Source organism: Pantherophis guttatus, chromosome 2, assembly GCF_059756535.1.
Source record: "Pantherophis guttatus breed Tessera chromosome 2, ASM5975653v1, whole genome shotgun sequence".
In the NCBI taxonomy this organism is placed as follows: domain Eukaryota; kingdom Metazoa; phylum Chordata; class Lepidosauria; order Squamata; family Colubridae; genus Pantherophis; species Pantherophis guttatus.
In genome coordinates this window covers 149,116,595-149,136,791 of record NC_142064.1, presented here as the reverse complement: position 1 = coordinate 149,136,791, position 20,197 = coordinate 149,116,595, and the positions used below count along the sequence as shown (strand labels likewise).

General features: G+C 34.9%; 1 protein-coding gene across 6 annotated transcripts in view; it reads right to left on the bottom strand.

The window, feature by feature from the left end:
- Positions 1-14,742: 14,742 nt before the first annotated feature.
- The window catches only part of CEP112 (centrosomal protein 112), a 299,264-nt gene continuing 293,809 nt past the window's right edge, over positions 14,743-20,197 (bottom strand). For 4 of the 6 annotated variants that reach the window (XR_015732452.1, XR_015732453.1, XM_034412661.3 and 1 more), the window contains 3 exons: positions 18,317-18,418; positions 16,152-16,216; positions 14,743-15,144 (listed from right to left, as the gene is read on the bottom strand). Coding sequence is in view for 4 of the 6 variants with exons in the window: in XM_034412661.3 (XP_034268552.2) it covers positions 15,141-15,144; positions 16,152-16,216; positions 18,317-18,418 (171 nt within the window). In the remaining 2 variants the exon portion in view is untranslated. Of the gene's footprint in view, positions 15,145-16,147; positions 16,217-18,316; positions 18,419-20,197 lie in introns of those variants that run through there. The other 2 variants (XM_034412656.3, XM_087886996.1) reach the window with 1 other exon arrangement.

Sequence of the window (20,197 nt, the reverse complement as noted above, 5' to 3'; positions counted from 1 at the left end):
GGTGTTTATTCTTGAAGTTCCATTTGAATCAATAAACTGATAGACAAAATAGGAGAATTTGGAAAGGTGGCAGGTTTGAAAATAAATAAAGATAAAACGAAGATTTTGACAAAAAATATATTAAAAAAACAAAAAGAAGAATTGGTGGATGTATCGAAGATGCAGGTCACGGACAAGGTTAAGTACTCAGGGATATATTTGACAGCAAGATGCAGTACACTCAAGGAGAATAATTATAATAAACTTAAACAACAGATAGTGACAGATTTGGCTAAATGGGAGAATTTGCAATCATCATTGATAGGGAGGATATCAACTATTAAGATGAATATATTGCCTAGAATTTTATATTTGTTCCAGACAATCCCAATTAGGTTGGGAAAAGATTATTTTGAAGATTTGAATAAAATAGTGTTAAAATATATTTGGCAGGGTAAAAAGGCAAGGATAAAATTAAAACTGCTGCAAGATGCTAGAATAAGAGGAGGTTTTGGTTTGCCGGATTGGGAACTATATTATCAAGCAACTAATCTGATGTGGATCAAAGAATGGATAATGTTAAGAAATACTAGGTTGTTGACTTTAGAAGGACATGACTTGTTGTTGGGCTGGCATGCTTTCTTATGGTACAAGGGCACAAAAACACAGGGGTATTTTAGAAGACATGTTATACGAGAGTCTTTGCTATTAAATTGGGAGAAGATTAAAAGACAACATTATTTAAAAATTCCAGTCTGGTTATCTACTATTGAAGCATTCTCATATTCAATAACATTTAGAAAGGAACAAATTGTTAGATATAGTGAATTATTGAATGAAAAGGGTGAACTTAAATCGAAGCAAGAATTAGAAGAACAGGATATAAAAATGGACTAGTTTTCGTACATGCAAATACATTCTAGATATGATAAAGATTATAAGACAGAGAGTTTTTACAGTAATCTGACTAACTTAGATAAAATTTTAACAGGTTCTGATAACTATGTAATTAAAAAAATTGTATGATTATTTATTAGAGGTAAAATTGGAAGAAGAACAAGTCAAAGAAACAATGATTGCATGGGGGAAAAATTTTGGTTATGGAACTGATTTAGAGAAATGGCAAAAATTGTGGATGCAAAATTATAAAATGACAATGTCAACAGCATATAAGGAGAATTTGTATAAGATGTTTTACAGGTGGCATTTACCCCTGACAAGTATTGCGACGATGTTCAAGAACAAATCCGAGAAGTATTGGAAATGTCATCAGATACTAGGCTCATATTACCATATGTGGTGGACATGTGTAGAAGCGAAAAGATACTGGACTAAAATCCACACATGGTTGGAAAAAATGACAAAAAAACACATAGACTTTAAGCCAGAGATTTTTTTTATTAGGGATTGTGCCAGAAATATACAATAGAGAATTGAGATATTTGATTGTGAATGTTTTAACAGCTGCTAGAATTGTGTTTGCTAAAAACTGGAAAAATGAGAAAATACCAATGCAAGATGAAATTATTAAGAAAATTATGGAATGTGCTGAAATGAGTAAATTGACATTTTTTTTTTTTTTTTTTTTAATTTTGATTTATATGCCGCCCTTCTCCGAAGACTCAGGGCGGCTTACAATGTGCTCAGCAATTCTCTAATTTGAAATTAGAGAACAAGAAGATAAACAATACTACAAGATATGGGATTTATTTTATCAATGGCTAGATAATAAAACATGGAAATGAAATATGAAACATGAAATGAATGTTATAAATATAATATTTGAAAATAATTTTTTTGAAGCAACAAAGCCATAGTTAAATAAATGATAAATGAGGATGTTGATTTGTTTGACAATATGAGAAATTAGATAATTGTTAAATTCTGAATATGGGGATGAAGCACAAAAGATTTGTAACCGACTGACACACGGTTTGCAATTGTAATGGATGATGGATTTGTTTTATGTTTTGTTTAAAAAAAATTTAAAAAATGAATGTGGGGCTATTACCATATTAACTGCTGTAAATAGAACTGTGGAAATGGTGAAAATGTAGTAACTAGTGACTATTTCAAAAAGTTCATGAACCCAATCATACTCTTATATTATAAATAAAACTTTGGTAAAGTATAGCTAATACTGGGCACAAATTATTTTATTGCACTACACTGGTGTCCTTTGCTATTGTAGCCTTGGGGGAGGTTTATTGAAAATATTCCTTCTTGAAGGACTTATGGGGAAGAAACAGAAAACTAAAGACAGCTCTGGTTTAAAAAAAAAAAAGGAGCCAAAGCTGTGGCATAATGAAGAACTGGCAAGTAGACTGGCTCTTCATCATTCCTTTCTGGATAAAGAGGACTTGAGATCACCTACGAGTACTCCAGACAGCTGCTCTTTCCAAGAAGACCACAAGACAGCAGTGTCCCACAGGTCTAGAGTTTTGGGAGACAAGCGAATAGCCATGTTGCTAAAGCCACAATTGGTGCCTTTGAAAGAATACTGGATTTGTATACTTCATGTTCTATCACTTTCAGAAAAGCTTGTTAACTACTTTTTAGTTATCAGAAACCTTTGGACCGAAAAATCTGAAAGCACCGGGTGAGCTTCCTTCAATCCTTAATGAATGAAGTTTTAAATACAAGTGAAATTGGATAAATACATATTTCTGTTTTTCTTTATTATTTTTTACATTTTCTATTTTTCTTCTTTTCTGCATTTTATTTTTTTAGTTTGTATTAGTTTTTACTGTTGCAATTCTACTTTTAATAAAACCACTGTATAAAAAAAAATAGTCCATTATAGTGATGAATATGAATCTTAATTAATGTTACTTATCCTCTACCAACTCCATATTTGTTAGAACGTTTCTCAGTACATTTATAAAGCTGGACAAAGTTCACTGGTTAAATTCAAAGACCTCATTCAAATCCAAATAATTTTATTTATATTTAAATGTTCTATTTTGTTTGTCCCATCTATATAATGTTGTTTTGGATGGACACTATCAATAATCATCATTAACAAAAGAAGAAGAACAGAATCAATCCAACCCAAACAGTGCAAATGTAACATTAAAAAACCCCCATCATATTAAGGACCAACAGAAATGTAAACTAACTGAACAATCAGGAGGAAAAAAATCTCTGGAACAAGCATTTTTAAGATGAATATTTGCAAAGAGAGAGGCAACGATTTCCACACTATTTCCATTCTGCTGCATCTGCAGAAAAAGGCTTTTTATGTATTCTAAGTCTCAGAAGTCATTGGTCTACACAAAAAAAGCCTCACAATGTAGGCACTTATGCAACAAAAAGCATTTTTTAAACAACTAGCTCCTTGAATGATGCCAAGAATCATACCTGTTTTGACTGATAGGAAGGTAACCTTGATCAAGATGTAAGCAGCAGCTGGTTTCCTAATGGTCTTCAGAAGGAGTAGCACATAAAATAAATAACCCTTAATCCCCTGTTCTGAGTTCACTCTCAGAACAATGAACACCTTGGGCTAACTGCAATTGGCACTGAGAATTTATTTGATTGACACCCTTCTTTTCCACCCAGGCAGTTTGAAAGTTCAATAAGAGTTAGCAATTAAAAGTTACCATTGATAAATTAAAACTGAAAAGCCTGCCTAAAGAGAAAGGTCTTGACTTCTTTCTAAAGCACAACAATAATGCAAGGAAGTAGGATGTTGGCTTTTATTTATTTATTAATCAAAATTATATAGCTGCCCATCTCACGAAGTTACTCTAGGATGGCATACAATAATTAATTTTAATATCCAGCCTTCAGTGGTGTGAACTCTTTGGGAGCAGAAACATGAATAAACAAGCAGTCTTTGCATATTAATAGCTCCTCAACACCTCACCTGCTAACCTCTGGATGCTCACCTTGAATAAGCCTCGGGGAACGCAAGCAAGCCTGCATCTCCTGGAAGCCATCTACACCGAGGGTGGCAATCATTACAGACAGAAGTAGAACTTCTTTTTCAAGTGTTGCATGATGTTCCATCCCTGATTATTATAAAGCATAAATATTAACCACAACAAGTCTGTTCAGAATATGTAACTTGTTGCAGTCTTATCTTGAATATATTTTGAATATATCCAGTCTTTTGAATTATGTGAATCATGACACCCTCGAAATCTCCCCTTCTTCCACAAATTCTGGAGGGGCATGGGACTATTTCCTAGATTATTGAAATTCATTTTGTAATTTCATATATTTTGATGTCATGTCAATGAATATAATAATCCAAACACCATATGAATTTTCTGTTCATTAAAAGAGGGGGGGGGAGAGAGAATGTGTTATGGTTTCTCATTTAGTTAAGCTGACATTTGAGAAATATGATTAAGCCTCCATACGTCTATCACTAACTATTTTGATTGATTGACTTCATGAATCAACTCAATATATATTTATAAAGATTTATTTTCTACATTTAGAGGGAGGGAAATATTTCTGGCAAACATGGTAAATAATGTAATTCATACTTCAGGAGTTGTGAGATCAGAAACTAGCATTAGAATTCCACCATCAGAAACAAAATATTCAAAGCTACTGCTGCTGTGCCAAATTAAATATGCATAGTGTAACTACAAATAATTGGGCTAAATCAAGTTCAGTAAGAGATATGGTAAAATGGATAGTTGTATCCTGTACCCTTTACCCCATACTCTGGGAGGTATGCAAATGTAACTTTTATGCACAGAGTTCCCAATTTCTACCAAAAAGGATGTTTCGTGTGAGAATAAGCAATCTGGAAGCAGATCCAGATGGGTATTGTAACACCCAGCCGGTCTATATATTGAAGAATTTGTACAATGACCAGCAAATCAGTTTGAGCAGAATATAGAGCAACTGATAATTCCAAATTGCAAAAGGAATGTACAAAGTTGTTTACTTATTTTCCTTATGTATAGAATATATTGTGAGAAATGCTAGACTCAACTAAATAGAAATTAGAATTAAAATTGATGGGAGGAACATCAACAAGCTTTGATATGCTGATGTTATCACTTTGATGGCTGAAAGCAAGGAAGAAATAAAGTACAAAGTTTCTTGCTGAAGGTGAAAGAGAGTTTGAAAGGTAGTCTGCTGCTTAGTATTCTAAAAAGCAAAGCAAAGCAAAACAGAACATCCCCACCAGCTATTTAATTATTTATAAAACAAATTTACATAACTGCCCAACTCACAGGTAGGTGACTCCATCATTATGTCAGCAAGCATGGCCAACCCAATGCAAATGCATTAAGAGAAAATCTAAGTAGTGGCAGACTTTATCTTCTAGAGATGATGACTGCAACCATAAAATACAGAGATCTGCTACTTAGGAGAAACAGCATGGTAGAACTAGACAAAATATGAAAAGTGCAGAGATCCTGCAATGGCAATAAATCTGACAATATTGTCAGATTTATAGTTTTTCCTGTTAAACACATATAGCTGAATGAAGGGTGGGGGGGGAAGGGGGGGAAGAATCCTTTTAAACTGTGCTGTAGGGAATGTTGTTAAGAAGACCTTGAACGTCAAGAACAAATAATTCAATATTACATGAAGTAAAACCAGGATGTTCATGAAAAAGTTAATAATAAAGCTATAGTTGAAATAGAGGTTCCATCATCAAATTAGTATGCTCAAAAATACCAATGGATCAGACAGTGACTGATTCAAAGAAGATCAAAGAAAGATGGAAAGAATATACTGAAATTCTATATTGTAAGATGTCAACATCCAAGATACTTTAGAAAGTATTCCCTATTTGCAAGACTCTCTAGTGCTAGAAAATGAAATTAAATTGGCACTCTAGTCATTACCAAGTCAAAAAGCTACAGGAATTTGTGGCATATCTATAGAAATATGACAAGCAATAGATGAATCAGTAAAGACTCTAATAAAGCTATGTCAACAGACAGAGAATGGTATATTGGCTAATAGATTGAAAGAAGTCAATCCATGTGCCAGTACCTATTGTGTGTAACCATCAAACAATATTCTAAATGTACATGTAAGCAAAACAATACTTAGGATCATCCAATGCATATTAGAGTCTGGTATGGAAAGGCCAGATGTTCTAATAGCTTTAAGAAAGGCTGAGGCATACAACACGTTATTGCTGATGAATATTGGATAATTGAGAAAGCCCATGAATACCAAAAATGAACCAAGATCTGCTTTATTGATTACAGAATGGCCTTCCATTGTGTTGATTGTGTCACACTATGGAATGTGTGTAGAAAACTGGGAATCCCAGAAGATTTCATTGTCCTCATGGGACAGCTATATATTGATCAAGAACACTATTATGAGAAGGAAGGCTGAATATAAATTTATGTGTACTAATCATGCTGTAACATGTAAGCAATGTTATGCAGAATAAGAAATAGTAAGCCTAAGAAATTAAGACATGGGAGAAGGACAAAAACAATATAGTTAAATTTAGTTTATATCAATACCATATTTCTCAATCTCCTCCTATTCTTCATCAATTTTATTCTCTAAAATTTTAATCTTCTTTTTAAAGACCTCATCATCTCAACCATTTTTCTTGACTTGTTCTTTACACGTAGTCCTTGATTTACGACCACAAATTTTCTTTGTACTATATAGTATAACTTTGTACCATATAGTATTAACCTTGTTAACTCTCAAAGTTGTTAGATCTTCACATCAGAATTTCATTTTTAATGTATGCCAATGTGTTCACAGAAAAAAATGATAATAAAAGTTATATCTTATTTCCACTGCTAAAGAAGACAGTTGTTCTTGCCACAATTGTTGAGTGAATCATTGCAATTGCTAAATTAGTTACACAGTTGTTAATCTGGCTTCCCCATTGACTTTGCTTGTCAGAAGGTCGCAGAAGGAGATCACGTCCCCAGGACACTGCAACCATTATAAATACAGGCCAGTTGCCAAGTGTCCAAATTTTGATCATGTGACTGTGGAGATGCTTCAATATGTGATTTGATCCTTATTTATTCTCTGTATATGACCTCATTTATCCTCTTTATATGTCTAAACCACCTCAACTTATTCTTTCATACCGGTCACTCATTTTGGTATTCAGCCTACATTTTAGCACCATTTGTTCTTAACTTGTTCTTGCTTTCCCACACCATACTTCTTTCATTCTAACTATATTCAACACCGTTCTTTTCTTGACATGCCCTCTTTTCTCTTTGTATAAAGAGGGTGGGAATATATTCTTATAAACAGTCATTTTTGCATCTTTTGCAAGCATTTAGGCACCCTGACTAATTTTTTATGTGTCAATGAATCTCTAAGTAAACAGAAACTGACACAACTTCTGCATGATATGAAACTAAATGTTACTTTTCTGTAAACTAGAAGTTTCTTTCTTTCTGGGTACAATTGTTTTGTTATAAATTCAAAATAAAAAAACCAGTGATTATGGCACTAACAGAACATTTTTGTCCTGGATTGTATTCACAATTTTCCACCAAAATCTTTGGTTCTTCCATTATCACCAGTAACTGGATTATAAACTTCCAACTATCATAGGCTTATAGACATCAATTCCTTAGGCATCCACAATAATTCTAATTTGTACTTTTTGAATGCCATTTTAGCTTTTTCATTCATAATTAAACCTATATCTTATTTCAGTGCATGTTCTTATCAGGTCTATTATACCCTTCCCCTTTCTCTTAGTTTTATAGACATACAAGCGTACTATTTTGTTTTCTTTTCACTCGCAGTATTTATCATTTATTCCTTTTAGTTTTAATTTCAAGATTAGTTGGTTGAAAATCAGGGTCAAGCTTACATTTAATTCCCTTATAAAATCTTGAATACCGATTGCATAAATTAAAAAATTACAAACCTTATCACTTGAATACACACAATTTGTAACTTAGGACAATATTGCTAATGGAAAAATATTTCTGCCCCCCAATTCCTTAAATGTTTTGTACATGAATCTTCTTTCACTTTCTATCATTTCTTAATTTTCCATTTTCTATTGCCAGCAAGATTACAAGATAGGACTCACAAATATAGTCTATAAAGAATTTTATTACAAATTTATTACTATACATATGATAAAAATCAGTGAGTGGGACATGATAGGAGTGAATTATGATGGGAGACACTCAGGCACCTACATACACAATATGTCCTTATTGATTTATTAAATTTATATACCGTCCATCCCATTCTGAAAAGCAACTCTGGGCCCTTGCCCATCTCGGCCTATTTTCCTTCCTCCTATCCTTCCCCAAACATTCCACCCCTCTAATCAGAGGTTTCATACACCTGCACATCCTTAATGTGGAATTGTCCTAGAAGAACATCGGTTTGGACATATTTTACTATAACATTATTTCACATTACTTTAATCCTTTTCAGATCAGTGTCATCACTGAAACACACAAAGGAATGGAGAGAAGAAGGTGACAAATGTGCAAAATATTGTAAATGAAGAAAATTAAAAATAAAGGGACGATAAAGATAATGATAATAAAGGATGGGAAAAATGGGGAATGTATATAGTAGAAAGTAAGAGGAACGAAACTGGTATGTGAAAAGAAACACATATCATGTGTTTTGTATGTTTGTGTTTTGTATGTTGTGTTGTATTGTGTTGTTGTGGTAAAAGAAAGAAAGAAAGAAAGAAAGAAAGAAAGAAAGAAAGAAAGAAAGAAAGAAAGAAAGACACAGAGGAAAGTGCTTTTTCCAATTTGAAAACATTTCGCTTCTTATCCAAGAAGTTTTTTTCAGAAGAAATTTCTTGAATGAGGAGCAAAATGTTTTCAAAGAAAAAAAACTAAGAAAGTCCAGTTGCCTTTTGAAAAATGCATCTCTGGGATAACCATGACCTGGATGATTGAGAATCCCCGTAGACACAGAAAGAAATTCCACATTGCTGGAAAAACATCCCATCACTGTACATAGCCTCTATAACCTCTACTCTGAATGGAAAAAAAATGAAAAAGTTAAGGAAATGTGCAAAAAATGTATCTATATTTACAATAAGTAATGTGCTTAGAGAACTGAATAGATATCACAAAAGATGGCATGACAAAATAAAAAAAGTATTCAAGATCAAAGCGCTGTAGAAGACATACATCTTTAAATAACTTATGCTTCTATTCTGAGTTTTTTTGGTTACACTGATTATTCGCATTCAGAGAAAAGAATAAAAAGATTATAAAACATTGATAAATGTCTAAAAGAGGATGTTGGATGTCCAATTAAATTTCATAAGTAATTATTGCCAAAGGTCATTAAAGAGATCTGCTGGAAATAGTACTTGGACAAATTAACCAATTCTGTTTTTGTCATGTTTGTAAAGTGTAGAAATCTTTGTTGTAAAGATTATGCTTAAAAAATAGAATCAAAAGACCCTCTCTCTTACAAGATTAATTGAACAATGCTGGAAATAAAACAACCTTGCAATTTAAATGGCTTTTCAGCTATGAGATGTAAATAGGACATGGCTTGTTTTTAAAATGCTGTAGTTAAAAAGAGTAAATAGGAAAAAAAAAAAAAACACCAGCACAAAGGATTTTAAGAAAGTGATTGGTTACCATACTTAAAACCAATGATACATTTTTGTTTCAGTATCTTGCAATTTCAGCATTCTTTGATAATGTGCTTTGAAAGAGGCAACTTGTCTTTAATGACACAATTTAAGCAGGAATTATTTTTTCTCAGCAAAAATATCAAAGCTGAGACACTATAAAAGAGAAAAGTATGAATTAAAATGACCTTGTGTTCCAAAATCTTTTCACCTACTGCTTGGTGTTCTTAGTGCCTTTTTTCCCCCCTTTCAAAACCAGATCTGATGCTGGTGCCTTTGGCATATTGAGATTTCAAAAGGCAGAGCAGTATTTAAAAAAAGAATCCATACTCTTTCTGTATGATGTGTTAGAACTACTTAGCATCAAGGATGCCCTATATTTTTAGTGTAACCTTTCCTAGTTATTAAAGCAATCACAAGTATTTTCTTTCTGTCAGTGTTAGAACCTTATTTACCAAGGGCAAGTCTGAACATAGCATGAACTAATAAAGTTGTTTTTTTAAGAGAGTTGGACAACTAATAAAAACAGTCCATCAGTTCTGCTGCAGGAGGCAAAAAAATAAACCCACACCCCCATCTTATAATTAAGCCATCAATATACATTACATATCCAAAAAAGAAGTTGGGTATTTCAGCCAATATATTGTATATAAACATGAACAGGAAAATAATATGGAAAGTCACTAAAAGTATAGATAACATCCACTATAGCAATTACTTTTCCAGGAAAGAAAAATTATTCAGAACTAAATAATCTATTCTTGAAACACTTCAACAGCCAGAATGTAATGGAGGATCTGACCTATTATTAGGGGTGTGAAGATAATGGGATTAAATTTATGATACCTAATTATAAAAGTGTGCATATGTGTACATTAATAATAATAAGAGGTACCTTAAGGCAGAGGTAGGCATACATGATTGTGGCAGATTGAGGTTGGCATAAATTAGATGAACTAATCCACAGGCTACAAGTTTATATGGTTTTGACTGTTGTTTGAGGCATTTTAGCACATTTGATGGCCTTGGGAATGTCCCTGTCTTTTCTCTTATTTAAGTCCTCAACAATCCTCAACAACTGCCCTAGCTTCTCATTTAAATATTGAGTAGAAGTTTTGGGTTGCTTAACTCATCCTTAGATTTTTAATCTCTGCTGATTTCAGAAGTCAGGATACAGTTCCAAAGTTCTACAAATTTATTTCATGCTACCTACACACAAGAATCTGAACTACAAGGCAAATGGATCTAGATAAAGGTCAATGGACTTCAGGGGGGGGCTGGACTTAGGTCTTTTATGGGGGTGTAGAGACTCCAAACTGATGATGTGTTTGAACCCACCCTCGGGCTCAGCCTGGTCATCTCCTGCATCACATGCCCTTGGTCTTCAAAATGCCTATGCTGTAGCTTCAGTTTATATCTTTAACCCACAAGCTTCCTGAAGCTGGAGAAAGAAGGAATTCTTCAAAAATATCTAAATGATAAACTCTAAACTGTATCCTACAAAATGTCATCCTGCATCTGCATTGAGGTAGGTTCACCCTTAATTCAAAGTTAGAAATATTAAAAGGCAGGCTATACTATAGTTAAGGAAACAAAGGAACACATGTTTTCTATGAAACAGTATAGAATAAATCATTATCATTTATTGAATGGGTGCCCAACTTTTTGGCTTCCTTGGGCCACACCTAGTGAAGAATTATCTTGGGCCACATATAAAAATATATAATATAGTTTTATAATATAAAATCAAATAATGATGTTAAAAGTTTACGATACATCCAGGGCCGCGAACTGGATCCCTGATTTATAGCTATTGATGTCTAAATTGCATTTAAACCTTTAATTTAATAGTCCTTGTTTGCTTGTTCATAGTGGTTAGAATTCTTTTTTTCCGCTCCAAAGTCGAGCCGCTTGCAGACAAAGAAATCCTCCCCCAAAAGTTCTCACGGCATTTTATCTGTAAAGTTCACAATTTCCCAAAACAAAGATCAAGTTGCAATTATTCCTTTTTACTCCTGAAGGTGTCTATCTGCAATCCACAATTACCAATTGTCAAACAAGTATTCATTTTGTTTCAATCTGCATCAACAATCTTATTTAGTTTCTCTTTTTCTTTTTAGCTTTTAAAAATATCAAATCAGTTTGTAGTCCAGTCCAAATTTACACAACTCTTTTCATTTCTTTTTTCCTTTTTTCTTTCATTTATACGACACTTCTATTTTAAAGCTTATTATCCATTCTCTTTGTTTTTCTTGAAATTCGAAAAAGAAAGGAAAAAGAAAGGATCTATTTATTTATTTATTTCCGATCCTTTAACCACTCTTGGGGCAATTTCTCTAGTTATTTAAAATTTCCAAATAGTTTTATTCCAAAGTCAATTGGAATTGAACCTTTTTATCAGGTCCACCTGATTCGCCAGTTGCATTCCTTTCTGGATCGGGACTCGTTACGTATGGTCACTCACGCCCTCGTCACCTCACGCCTGGAGTACTGTAATGCTCTCTACATGGGGCTCCCCTTGAGGAGCACCCGGAGACTCCAGCTGGTCCAGAATGCAGCTGCGTGGGTGGTTATGGGAGCGACGTGGCGCTCCCATGTCACTCCCCTCCTGCGTGAGCTGCACTGGCTCCCGGTGGTCTTCCGGGTGCGCTTCAAGGTTTTGGTCACCACCTTTAGAGCGCTCCATGGCTTAGGATCAGGATACTTATGAGACCGCCTTCTGCCATCAATAGCCTCTCACCGACCAGTACGCTCCCATGCAGAGGGGCTCCTCAGGGTGCCGTCTGCCAAACAGTGTCGACTGGCGATCCCCAGGAGGAGAGCCTTCTCTGTGGGGGCGCCTGCCATCTGGAATGAGCTCCCCCTGGAGATACGGAGGATCTCAGATTTACGCACTTTCTGCCGCGCCCTCAAAACATTTTTATTCCAGCAGGCTGGACTGGCTTGACTCTCCCTTTTAATTTGCTTTTAGTTTTATATAAATTGGGTGTTTTTAAATTCGTTTTTTGGGCCAAAATTATTTAATGTACTTTTAATTGGCTTTTTAACTTTTGTATGATGTATTTTTATCTTGTGCCTATGAGTCCTTCGGGAATAGGGCGGTATGTAAATTGAATAAAATAAAATAAAATAAATTTTCCATTGGGTTTTTATCCCTTTAAAATTACGCTTTAGAATCTTCTTTTCTCCTCACCCTGCTCATTAGCCGCTGTTTCATCACTAGGGGTCTTAAAGTTACAAAGATGTTTTCCTTATTGTTATTTCAAACCATGAGTTGGCTGTCACTCACCCGGCTTCCAAAAACTCCGTTCCATTCATCACTCCTGCTCAATGCTTAATCCGGTTGCCCAGCTTCATGGCAGCCGCAATGGCTGCTATCCCCTGCCACCGAGTCATAGAGAGTTTCCTCTGACCTTCAAGGAACTTGCCTGTTCCTCTTGATCTTCTGAGGTGCCTCTCCTTCTTCCCTGTCCCTACAGGACGGTTCTGGTCCGCAGACCCATCGGCAGCGGTTAGTCAGTCCGGGTTTTCGCGGAGCTCATCAGAGCCTGCTAATTCCCTGACTGTCTCGCTGCGATGCCAAACCGGAAGTCCTAGAATTCTTATTCTGGGGTCATGTTCTTAGTAGGGCTTTCCTTCATGTTTGGGAGTGCCTGAAATGTGAATCCTTGATCCTACATTATAGGTACAGGTAGTCCTTGTCTTGCAACAGTTCGTTTAGTGACTATTCAAAGTTACAACAGCACTGAAAAAAGCGACTTATGACTGTTTTTCACACTTATAACCTTTACAGCTTCCCTGTGGTCATGTGTTCAAAATATAGATGCTTGGCAACGGTAGTTAAATTGTCCTGGGGTCATGTGATCATCTTTTGCAACTTTCTGACAAACAAAGCCAATGAGGAAGCCGGATTCACTTAACAACCATATTACTAATTTAATAACTGCAGGGATTCACTTAACAACTGTGGCAAGGAAGATCGTAAAATGGGGCAAAGCTCACTTAATAACTGAAATTTTGGGCTCAGTTGTGACTGTAAGTTGAAGACTATCTGTATGCTCATTCAATTCTGCAGTGAGTATAGCTGGCAAAAACTCAGTTGCAGAAGATAAGGAAGTCACCAATAGAACTACTATTGAAGAATTAATATGCAAAGCAGTCTTTAACTTCCACTGCACTTTCTGAAATTAGCACATGCCATAGGCAGTCTTAGTAAGTGAAAATATTAATAAACTTATAACTGTAATTCATAAATCAGGGAGTTCCTGATGTGAAACTCTCTTCTGCCATTAACAAATGACGTGATCTTAAGCGAAGTTTCCTTTATCCCCCTTCTGCAAAACAGGATATAATAATTGTCATTCACTTTATAGGATCGTAGGAAAGACAACAGACAAGGCACCTGAAGTACTCTGAACATGTAAGAATGCCAAATGCACTAAAAATATTACAATTACAGTTTTTCAGAAGAACTATCCTTCAAATCTTCTTGTCAAAATACTTGGTAATCAAAAGTTCGGTATTTTAATATTTGGACACAGAGTTACTCCAGACGTGAGAGACAAAAGAGTCTAATTACCACATCTATATATGTTGGAGGGCTATATAAATTCCTCCTTAGAGTCAATATCATGTACTCAGAAGCAGGCTGTTATTTAATATAATATTTTCTTTTATCACTCACGTAAGCATTAGATTTTAAAATTGAGTAAATGTGGCCTTTTCTCACTTAATTTCAGAAGATGCAGGGACCTCGTGGAAATATGCAATCATGCAATTAGTCCCTTATAATGGAAATATTAATAGTTCTTTTTGGGCTTGTTATTTCCTAATCACATCAGATAATTAATGACTATGCAGGACATTGGAAATAGCAAAAGTACACTAAATGGGAATGGCACAAGGAAACAAACCATATAATTATATACTAAAGAGAGAGATCAGGAGAAAGAATTCACTGTCAACTCTGTGAAACAGTCTTAGCTGTCATGCTATACCACATTATTGCGAAGTGACCCATTCCAGAATAAAATATATATTCTTACTACTCATATTCAAACTGAGCAGCCAAAACAATATGCACAATCAGCAGACGTAAAAGGTGTATCCTGCCATACAAACTGCAACAAAATAATTTTGAAAACGTTTATACTTTGCTGCAGATACCCTTTCCAGTAAATAAGATGTTGAAAACAGAAATAATATTGAAACAAAAATGTACAAAAATATTTTAATAATGTAACATATGAACATGAAGCAATACCATATAGGTTTTAACATGTTTTGGACAATAGAATATAATAAGGACTTGATTTTAGCATGTATTTAAAAAAACTGCATTATGAAACAAGGGACAAAAGCAATGTAAGCAAACAAAATTATGTCACGTAGTGAATATATCAAAAACATAGAATCTTTTTTATGGTAAAATGATTCAAATGTGTAGTAACTTAAAATACTGTAATGAATAAGGGGTGTACTTTTATTCCTTAATTATACAATCTAATTTTAAAGAACAATCACTGATCTCCCAGATTAATTCAAAAGATCCAAATCTTCAAACCTGCTGAAAGAAATCCATTCGATACTTGAATCAAACCATCACCTTCAGTAATTACCTAAAGAATAAAATATTCTCATCAATTATCCATTTATTTTGTACAACAGACAATCCTAACATCTTTTAGATTCTTTCTCACTTTCTGGAAACAATGCCCCACTACACAGATATTAAGTACTAAAATGAAAGACTTCTTGGATTAATTCAGAATAATTTTCAATTATGGTTTCAATTGGGAAACTATGGTTACCAGGAAGAGAACAATTGAAGACCAGAAAGCAGATTATGGAGTTGAGATCTGAAGTTTCATCAGAGCAGGTGGCAGCACTTATGTGACCTCGACTGATCCTGATCAAAACCCTTACCAGTAGTACTTAGATGAGAGACTAACAGGAAATCCCAGGGCTATAAACTACAATGTTTTAAATATTCAAGTTTAAACTGGACCAGAGTTTTATGCACAGATCTTGCAACACAATTGAAGTGTGGCAAAAGTCTCTGGAAAGGCCTACTCAGTAGAAGTGATCTAGCTTTAAATTAGAGTCATGACTTCTATCAGTTTAATTAAGTGGTATTTACATATCTTATATCCCTACAGAAATGTTGCAGAAGTCAAAACTCTTCTTAATTTGCAAAAAAGAAAAGGAAAAGAAAGCAGTGACATCATTTTGAAGTGACATAACCACTCTTGTGAGTCATTCTTTTCAAAGAGTACAAAGCACCTTTGAGCTATTATTGCAACATTTGTGCATATTTTTGCATAACAGGAGAACAATCTAAAAAAAGCCAAGGAGGGTAAAGATCTTGGGCTTTAAAGATACAATCTTGAAGATTATAAATTGTATCATTATACTTTTATCTCAAAAGATGGCGACACTTCATAGCCCTGTAACCATAAATTGAGCCAGTGTCTCAGGTGTGTTAAATCAAGGCCCAGATCAGACTTGTACCCGCCAGCTGTTCTAGACCTACTAAACTGCAAAATTATAGATGCACAACTTTTTGAAATGGTTGTGCTTACTAAAAAAAGCAAGCTAACAATCATAGTAGAAGATACTATCTTACCTTCTGGTGCGATATGTGCTCAGTTCATCTTGTAGAATTGATGCTCTTTTTCGTAAAAAATTTACCTAGAAAATACAGCTGTCGTGACTGAAGAGCTTCTAGTATATAACAGACTTATGAATATATCAGCTTGCAGTTCCTCAGATATATTGCTTAAGCCTTGTTTATGGCCTGATAATCTAGGGATTGGTGTCCCAATGTCAAACAGCCTAAATAGGGATCAAGTGCATTTAATCTTCTGAGAATACAGTCCATGTTCTATGTTCATGTGGTATTACACATTTTGGGGAAAAAAAATGAAATACCTAAATTTTGTTTACAAGAAATGCGAAGATTTCAAAACTGAACACTGGCGTAAGAATACCGAATTCTGCAATTTAAGCATCAACATTAATGGATTACACATGTCTTTGTGAGACACAAACATAAGATTCTACTTTTGAAGGGTGGTCAAAAACTCTTTGTTCGGAAAGTAAAGTTATAAGCATGCTATAAAAGTTCATTAGCAAAGTGCTAGGATAGAAGACAAAGAACACAGTGAAAAGCCTCAAAATTGAGGAGCTGGAGGCAGCCAGCATATTTTAAATATAAGCAAAGCTTTGTTTGAGAAGTGAATATTTCCTATTTGTTCGTTATTACTGCTGCTCTGTTGGTGTTTTTACCTAACCAAGCCCTCTCATTCCTCTGGAACAATTCACAGCCCTGACAGGTGCAAGGATTCCACTGTTCTTTCTGGCTGATGTTTTTGAAACAGGAATTTCAACAATTTTCAAAGAAGACACCTGTGCTTCAGAAGCTGTTAAGAGAACAGCCTGTAGCTGGATATTGTAGTTCACTGCACAGGCAGCTGCGAGCTATGCTTTGTATATGAGCACTCACTTTTAAAAGTCTGGAGTTACTTTTACTCCTTTGAAATGTTATGTATGCTAGCAGAAGCTTTGAAGACTGAAATCAAATTTCAACCTCAAATTCACTTCACTGGAAGCTGGCGATTTTTCAGTTGTTAATAATGTTAAATTTGCATGCCAGTCATAAGTCACATATATTATTAACTAATTTCCTAGATAATCCATTCTTCCCTTTTGTTATTTGTAATGGCAACACTGGATGATCCTGAGCACCAGCAGGAATTCCTTCTCAAAATCAGTGGTAGTATCACCAACACCCATAAAGTACCTGCCATTATCAAGAGGGAACATGGTACTCATTTGCCAGGGCAATTCCTTTAGAAATAGTATTACAAGGTGACAAATCCAAGTGCACCATTTCCAGATGAAAAATGAAATAACAACAACCTTATTTGAGACTATATGAATTGGAAAAATGTAACTACTGGAGGTTTTCTAGTCTTTGATTTTAGTTGGGTTCCTATCAATGTCTTAGTAATTATAGGAAGTTACAGATGACCGATTCATATAGTTTTCTGTTGTGCTATTATTTTACTAAATATATCTACTGCAAAAGAAAACTTTTATTGATGATTACCTTAAGAAGTGTGAATTGATTTAACAAATACCCATTCATCCACTTGTTCTTGTTCTAAAAACCTTTGGTATTAAAGGAATGTCAGGGTAGCAAAATTATTCCAAGTAACAAGTGGCTCCTAAATGTTCTTGCTTGAAGAGGACTTAGTTCATCACGGTATTGGAATGTTTGCTTGTTCAACAACAGACTGAAAAATGTAACTTCACAAATCCCAATTTGCGGCCCTACTCTTTCTCAGGTCTGTATCATTCCATTGCTACATGCATGGACAATAGTAAGCAATGACAAATTATTCTCCCCAATGCATCAATGTCTTTTTACAGAAACCATGCATGCTTGAAAAACAAAAGATGTTTATGCAAAAACTATCAAATTTAAAAAATTATGTTCATGTTTAAATATCAAATGCTAGAACCCTCATCACTTAAGAGATCAAAAATGCTAAACATCTCTCTTTATATTGGTGCAGAGAAAAAAAACAGAACTAACTCTTGTGAGTGAAGGTTGGAACTAGCTAAGGGAGAAAAAAAAAACCAGAAGCAGAGATGATGAGCTATTAATTGTCAAACTCCATTGCTTATACCAGCATGCTATGGATATTTTTGTCAGCTGTTTGAACTAGCAAATCCTAGATTACATGCTACTGTACTATTCTGACAAATGGAACATAAAATCTTTACCTGAGATTTTAGTGAGAGAATTGTGTCTTCAAGTTCTTGTCGCAAAGATGATGGCATTAGACCTTTCAGTTTGGTTTCATATTCTTGCCGTATAGAAGTCACCTGAAACCATAGAAAGCAAGCATTTCCATAGCGAAGATTAGGTGAGCCAGTTAAAGTTATTTAGGGGCAATAACTACCTACATGTTTGAGGTAATATCAATATGAAGAGAAATGTTGACATGCAAGAACAACTGTGCTGTATTGAACCAAACAGTAATTCCTTGGCATTCTCTTCCGGTTATAAGGCTATCAATTCCTCAACTTTTATTATGTAAACAATGATAGTATCTGCTTGTTTTTAAACAATTAAATAATGGCCATAGGGATTCTATCACAGATGCTGCCTGTAGATATTTATAAGTGTTCTAATGAATCCTCCCCCAATTGCAACATCCAAACTGAACAGATCATTGCAGGAATAATTTTACTCAACCTATCTTCAGCCACTTCCTGCTCCTACTCACTCTTGCCTGTTAATTCAGAACTGGATCAGTTCTTTTTTACCTCCCACATACAATGCAAAGAATGTCACAAGAACGATAAAGATAAAGCAAGTTTCCTTAAATATGCTACACGTTTAAAATGTTTTGCTTCTAGATTTACATCTTGGATATGGTGAGATTCATTTCCAATGCTACAGTATTTCCATCTTGAAGCTGAATAATTAAGATAAAATAGCTAATGAGCCAAACATAACCAACACAATTTTTTTTTCAAAATTCCCCAAATTTCTTTCACACTTCTGGCTGCTTCTCTTCAAGCTTTATTTTCCCAACACATGAATGGCAGCACAGTTGGTTCTGCTCTTGTTCTCCCATTCACTGACCCAATTATATTCTGAAGTATATCAAACCAACTACAAATGAACTTATAATAGTTCATTTAGTGAACATTTGAAGTTACAACGGCAATGAAAAAAGTGACTTATGACCATTTTTCACCCTTATGACTGTTGCAGCATCCCCATGTCATGTGATTTACATTCAGATGCTTGACAACTGACTCACATTTATGACAGCTGCAGTGTCCCAGGGTCATGTGATCCCCTTTTTCAAGCTTCTAACAAGCAAGGTCAAGGGGGAAACCAGATTCACTGAACAATCGTATTATTAACTTAACAATGGCAGGGATTCACTTAACAATTGTGGCAAGAAAGTAAAATGGGGCAAAACTCACTTAACAAATTTCTCACTTAGCAACATAACTTTTGGGCTCAATTATGGTTGTAAGTCCAGGACTACCTGTAATTACGTTTGACAGCACTGTATTCTTCAGAACCAAACTAAACCCACTTACTTCCTATGTCCATGTAAGCTGACAAAAATATCTTACCCAGGGGTGAAATGCTCCCAGTTCGAACCGGATCACCCGATCCGGTAGCGATGGCGGTGGGTGGTTCGGAGAACCAGTAGCAAAAATCCCTGCCCCCCCATGCCCAGCTGGGCCGCGCGATCATCAGAGGCTGCTTTTTTACTTTTAAAAGCATTTTTTCTACAACCTCTTCGGCTGAAAAAATGCTTTTAAAAGTTAAAAAAAAAAGCCTCTGATGATCGCGCGGCTCAGCTGGGATCGTCAGAGGCTTCTAAAGGATTTTTTTCTGCATGTAGGGAAAAAAAATGCCTTTAAAAGCCTCTGGCGATCCCAGCTGATCGTCAGTGGCTTCTAAAAGCATTTTTTTCTGCAACCTCTTAAGGTTGTAGAAAAAATGCGTTTAAAAGTAAAAAAAAAAAAAAAGTTGGCCATGCCCACCCAGTCACATTAGCCCCCCACCATGCCATGCCCTCAGAACCGGTAGTAACAAATTTTAGATTTCACCCCTGATCTTACCCCAAATTTGAT